This window comes from Hipposideros armiger, unplaced genomic scaffold (assembly GCF_001890085.2).
Source record: "Hipposideros armiger isolate ML-2016 unplaced genomic scaffold, ASM189008v1 scaffold_74, whole genome shotgun sequence".
In the NCBI taxonomy this organism is placed as follows: Eukaryota; Metazoa; Chordata; class Mammalia; order Chiroptera; family Hipposideridae; genus Hipposideros; species Hipposideros armiger.
This window is the reverse complement of record NW_017731424.1, coordinates 2,027,913-2,033,674: the sequence shown is the minus strand read 5'-3', so window position 1 is coordinate 2,033,674 and position 5,762 is coordinate 2,027,913. Positions and strand designations below refer to the sequence as shown.

Here is a 5,762-nt window from a genome sequence, read left to right as displayed (position 1 = left end):
GGAACCACTGCAAAGTTTTGGGGCTTTTTGGAGCAAACCATGCTTCCTTTCTCCACATGTCAACCCAGCTGCCTTTACTGAGGCCTCACTGGGGTGTCGGCTTTTTATGACTCGAGTTAAGCCTTACAACAACCCTAACAGGGTGAAGAAACAGATTCTGAGACCTTTCTAGGTAGTTGGTCCAAGGTCATATGTGGGATGTGAACATAGGCCCATTTGACCGAAAGCCTGGGGTTTTAATCCTGAAGAGCAATCTGATATTGGAATGGTTAAGAGCACAGGCCACTGAGTCTTTTCCTGGCTGGGCTCCCTTGACATTCATAAGCCCTTCTAAACCTCGGTTTCCTTACCTGTGGGATGGGGATGTTGTGAGCATTCCAGGAGATGCTGCAGGTAAACAGCCCTATTAGGTTCTCAAAAATAATGTTAATCATTATTATTACCATATATCTTTGTTCTGCTGCCATTAACCTCTCTGGTAATTTCCCCCACTTAAGTCTTTTATTCAGAGATTTCTTCAGTGGACAGAGTTATTGGATCCTACAAATTTGGTCATTTCAATTGTAAGTATTTTCTTGTTTTCAGATATAATGAATTCCACACTTTATCCTGAAATGTGAAGGCTGCATCCCTTCTGAAAGCAGTTGAAATAACAGAATCCACATATATTTTCATGTTTTTGTTCCTTCTCAATGAGCTTGTTAGATTGGAAGGGTGATACATAAAAGTGGACATCCATCTAACAGTTAATACCAAACCCTGGACCGGGAGCTGGTGGTTCAGAGGGGATCAAAACAAACGCCCCTGCTAATGAGGACAGACTGGCAATGCTCGTCACAGACCTCCCTCTAGGGATCTAAGGGTGGGGTAGAGCAGGGAATTCAGGGAGGGTGTTGAGGGAAGGCTGAGCGGGAGAAGGGACTGTAAGCAAAGCCCAGGGAAGGAGAGCAGGTCGTCCAGTCACTGGGGCTTTTCACACAGGGAACCAGGAAGGGCCTTGTGTGTCATTCAGAGGAAAGGAGTTTGCGCTTAGCCTATAGGGCAAGGTTTGTGTTTCACAGGGTCATAGTGTAGTGAATGACCAGAAGGAACCAGACTGTAAGCGAGTTGATCTGTGCAAGGGATGGCTCTGCTTCCAAGTGAAAGATGAGGGTTTGAACTAGGTGTGACTGAGGAATGAAGAGGAAATGTCCTGTCACCAGCAATGACCCTTTAGGGCCAGACGCAAAGGGACACTCCCATCCTTGTGCTCAAGATGTTTCATTCAGCCTTGTGTATAATGGAGAAAAACAAAAAATAACCTGAATGCCCATCGGTAGAGAAATATAATATGGTATATTCATACTGTGGAATATTGATTAGCTGCTAAAAGTGATGATATAGTTAGCAACATAATATTAAGTAGAAACACACAATATACAGAGGGTGCCAAAAAACATATACACATTTTAAGAAAGGAAAAAACTGTATTAAAATTGTAATACCCAGTATATACCAATAACAAAAGATGAATACAAGTCACCTTTGACTTCTGCAATCACAAGAGGTGCTCAAAGCGGTTACCATCAGCGTCCAGACACTTCTGATTACGGCAAACTATTGCTTGAGCAACGTTGACCAGAGAGAGTGTCCACTTGTATCACTGCACATGCCGTTTCAATTTCTTCCCAGAGTACCGCCAGTGTAGCCAGTTTTCTATGGTACACCATACCCTTTAAGGTCCCCCATGGGGAGAAGTCAAGCAGTGTTAAGTTGGAGGTTCTGTTCATACTCATGCCTCACATTGTCGTTATACTTCCACAATGAACTCGAATTTTAAATACCACTTCAAAATGGTCTTGCACTCCTGAAACAACAACTGTGCTTCTGCCATTTTCTTTGACGGTCCTGCCTGTAGCATGGTGATGCCAGCATTCATTTGGTTAACGCAATTTTTTGAGCAAACATCCTACTACGCATTGCTACTGTAATTCAATTCAACTTCAAAAAGTAATACATAGATAACATCTCTTAAAATGTGTATACATTTTTTGGCACCCTCAGTATATGGTGTAAAATGGAAAAACATATCTGTGATGTGTAATGGAAAAGCAAGATGCATAAATACAATATTTGTGCAAATTACAACATAAAACACCAATACTGCATATTTGTTTATGGATACATGTATTCATGTGTGTATAAGTATAAAATAATGGACTGGAAGTTTATACCTTGAACTCATAATAGCGGTTACTTCTGCTAGAATGGGGAGGGAAATCCTAACCACTAGACCACCAGGGAGTCACAGGGGAGGGAAATGAGAGGGGAGGTGGTGGCTCTTTTGGGAAAAAAAAGAAGCAAATATAACTGAACGTTTACAGTTATTCTGGATGAGGGGATTATGAGTATGCAGCCATGTTTGTCTTTTCTGTATTTAATTTCTTCCCTTAAATAAAGTGAAAGAGGAAATAAGACTGAACTGATTAGATGTGGGGGTGAGTGAGAGAGGCGGGACTTCCAGGTTTCCGACTTGCACAGCCAGGTGGATGGGGGCGTTGTTCACTGAGACAGTTGACATCAGAGAAGAATGCAGGGGGTGGGGGTGGGTAATGGCAGCACCAGTGGGGTCAGCTGCTGGAGCTGGCTGGAGGCTGGGCAGTCTGAATCGGAATGACACGCAGGACTATCCTAATGGAAACTCGCAGGGAGCAGAGAGCCTTGGCTCCATGTCACGTTGAAATCAGGTGTGATGACCATGTGCTCTCTATATCTGTGGATAAATCTGAACAGCGATGAGCTCATGGCTTGATTTCTTTGTATTTGATTATAGGAGAAAATAGAAAAATCAAGGCAACTGTTGTTAAATGAAGGTGCATCTGTTCATGACTTGGAGGACGAAACGGTATGTTGTGAGTGCCTGGTGCCCAGCTGTGCCTGGGTGAGCCTGGTTCAAGGCTGGGTGTGGTTGCTTTCAGGTGACTAGGCTGGCACCNAAAAACTCACGGAAAGCACTGGCAGCAGTCTCACCTGTAACGGGAATGAGGTCTCTGCTGTCGAGTACATTCAGCTAATTTTTTCTGCCCCATGCAATAATGATTTTTCTCTTATTTTCCAGTTATTCCCTCATTTACTCCAAATAAAGTTCGAACTGAAAAACATTTTCATAAGAAGAACGTTGCCTGTTATTATTCTTGGTAAGCAGAAAGCATGCCATCTTTGTGGTCTTTGAGCCTTTCCTGCATCTTCAGGGACACCCAGGTCCTTTGGCCACAGTGTGGCTAAAGACAGCCACCATTTGTAGCTGGCTGGTGTCCCCAGGCCCAAATTAGATCTTTGCTTTGAATTGTGATACTTTCCCTGTAGATACCCCGTTAGTTGTCAAAAGATGAACACAAACCTGGAAACACAAATTGCATTTTAAAGAGCACCCGTACATGCCCTCCATGTGTATTATTTCACTTCATCCTGACAGCAATTTATGGGTAGTTAATATTATTATTCCCATTTATGGATGAGGACACTGAGGTGGAGGGAGATTAAGTAACTTTCCTGGGGTCACACAGGGAAGAAGTAGTGGTATAGGGGATTCCAGCTGGGCGGCCTGACTCCAAGGGAGTGACAGACACATTAACCAACCGTTTTAAGTTTGCCAGCCTGCAAGTTCACTAGTTCCCGCTCCAAATTTGGGTTTGGGAATCATAGCACGTTGAAGAGTTGGCAGCATGTCAGTGGTAAGATGTGGGAAATTATGTTACAGAAACCTGGTCAAACCAGCTTGAGCAAAGAAGCAGGGGATATAGTTCAAGGGTCCCGGAGTTGCTCCTGGAACCCTGTCAGGGAGTCAGGCTGGACTTTCAGGGGTGCTGGAACCTGGTGCTGGGTTGTAATCAGGACAGTTCTCACCCCAGCTCCACAGCCCCAGGAGAGAGCTTGATTGGCCCAGCACATGTCAGGTGCCCACTGAGGACTGGGGAAGCGTAGCCATCAGAGGAAGTCTTGACTCCACAAAAGGTGTTCTTTCACTGGATCGAAACTTATCCCTGCTGTGTTCTCTTCTTTACATCCACAGCCCAAGTCAGTGGAATGAATGTTGTTGCATCCCGAAGTTTGGAGTCCACACGAGGGATTGAGGTCATGGACAAGGAAGGCAATGTCGTAGGCTATTCCAGAAGAGCCGGGACACAGGTAGGGGGACACGCTGGAGCTGGAGCTGCTTGTCTTTGAGGTGAAGGATTGAATTTTCTGTTTGAGAGCTGGTAAGAAATTCATGTCTCCCTTGAAACTTTCCTTATCCTGTCTTCCCTCATGGTGCTGAGAGAGATTTTATATTTTGCACCCTGATGTTTAAAAGATGGTGCATTAGTCTGGATTCTCCAGAGAAACAGGACCGATAGGATATCTTTCTATCTATCTATATACGTCGGACAATTAAGTCCGCGAACTCATCTTAGGAAAAAGTGCTACATACCTCATTGCTGAATATCACTACAGTCACCTTCGAAGTACTCCCCCTTGGGAAGCTATGCACCAATGCCAGTGCCTAGTCCACCCTTCAAAGTCATTTTGGAACTCTTTTTCTGGAATGGCCATCAGAGCTGTCATCATATTACCCTTGATGTCCTGAATGTCATCAAAATGTCTTCCTTTCAGTATTTNGTTTTCCTTCTGATTTTATCAACAAACATCTATTGAGCATTTAACTCAGGGCCCACAAAGATGAGTGAGATGCTGGCTCCACACCCAAGGAACTCAGTTTGGGGGGCAAGAGAGAAATGGAAGCATTTGTTCATTGTTTAAAGAAATCCTTGAGTGCCTGTTCCCTTAGCCAGTGCTGTTGTCAAGGCACAAGAGTGCACAAAATACATGCACTTACATTCCGGAGGGGAAACACAATAAACAATACAAATACATATTGGGTTGTTGGAAAAGTTATGATGTATTTTTCTGTTTTTTGTTGCAAAAATGCATCATGACTTTGCCGACAACCCGGTAGAATGCTTGGAAGGAACATAAAGTGGAGTGGGGCTAGAGCAGAGAGTTGCAGGTGTTCTGCATGTAGGGCTGTCAGGGAAGGCCCGGAGGGAGTCGGTCTCTCCAGGCCTGCTGTCTCATCTGCAAAATGAGGGCAGTAATTGTACCTCTCAGGGTTTTGATGAGGATCAAATGAGATTATAAAGTGAGGGAGTTGGGAGGGATCAGAAGGTTCTAGGCATTGGTCCTGGCCAATGCAAAGGCCCTGAGGCAAGAGTGTGTTGGGGGGGTGGTGGTGAACAACTGAAGGGCTATGTGACTTCATGGAGCCGTGAAGGAGGAGAACGGTAATGAGCCAGAGTGCTTTAAGGGAGAGCTGAGGACTTTGGGTTCTAATCTGATATGCGAAACATCAGGAAGGTTTTGAGAGAAGTTATATCAATTTATTCTAAGAGGATCACTAGCTCCTTTGTTAAGACTATACTGTAAGGGTCCAGAGCGGGGAGCAGAGGTTACCTGGGCTGGATTTGTGATATGCTTGATGGTAGGGCCAACAGGATAACAGGTGTGCTAAATACTGTGGTACAGTAGTTTTCCTGGGGCATAACGATAACACTGAGGTGAGGAGGGGGCAGCTTAGCTAGCTATGAGCATCAGGGAAGACTTCCTGGAGAAGGAGATGAACTCTTGAAGGCTATCAAAAAGTGAGCCAGGTGTTCTGAAGGGGCTGCGAAGTCACATGGTCCTAAAGAAAACCGAGATGGTTTCTTGTTCCTGTAGGGCAGCGGTTCTTAACCTGTGGGTGGCGA

At 44.7% G+C, this 5,762-nt stretch overlaps 1 protein-coding gene and 1 long non-coding RNA gene across 2 annotated transcripts in view; both read left to right on the top strand.

Annotated features, from left to right (window-relative positions):
• The window catches only part of LOC109383012 (uncharacterized), a 4,404-nt gene extending 1,507 nt beyond the window's left edge, over nucleotides 1-2,897 (top strand). Inside the window, exons 2-3 of the long non-coding RNA XR_002124032.1 lie at nucleotides 498-563; nucleotides 2,813-2,897. This is a non-coding gene — a long non-coding RNA (uncharacterized LOC109383012). The remainder of the gene's footprint in view (nucleotides 1-497; nucleotides 564-2,812) is intronic.
• The window catches only part of SFXN4 (sideroflexin 4), a 21,194-nt gene that overhangs the window by 7,810 nt on the left and 7,622 nt on the right, over nucleotides 1-5,762 (top strand). Inside the window, exon 9 of the mRNA XM_019642913.1 lies at nucleotides 4,052-4,167. Within this exon, the coding sequence (XP_019498458.1) occupies nucleotides 4,052-4,167 (116 nt within the window). The remainder of the gene's footprint in view (nucleotides 1-4,051; nucleotides 4,168-5,762) is intronic.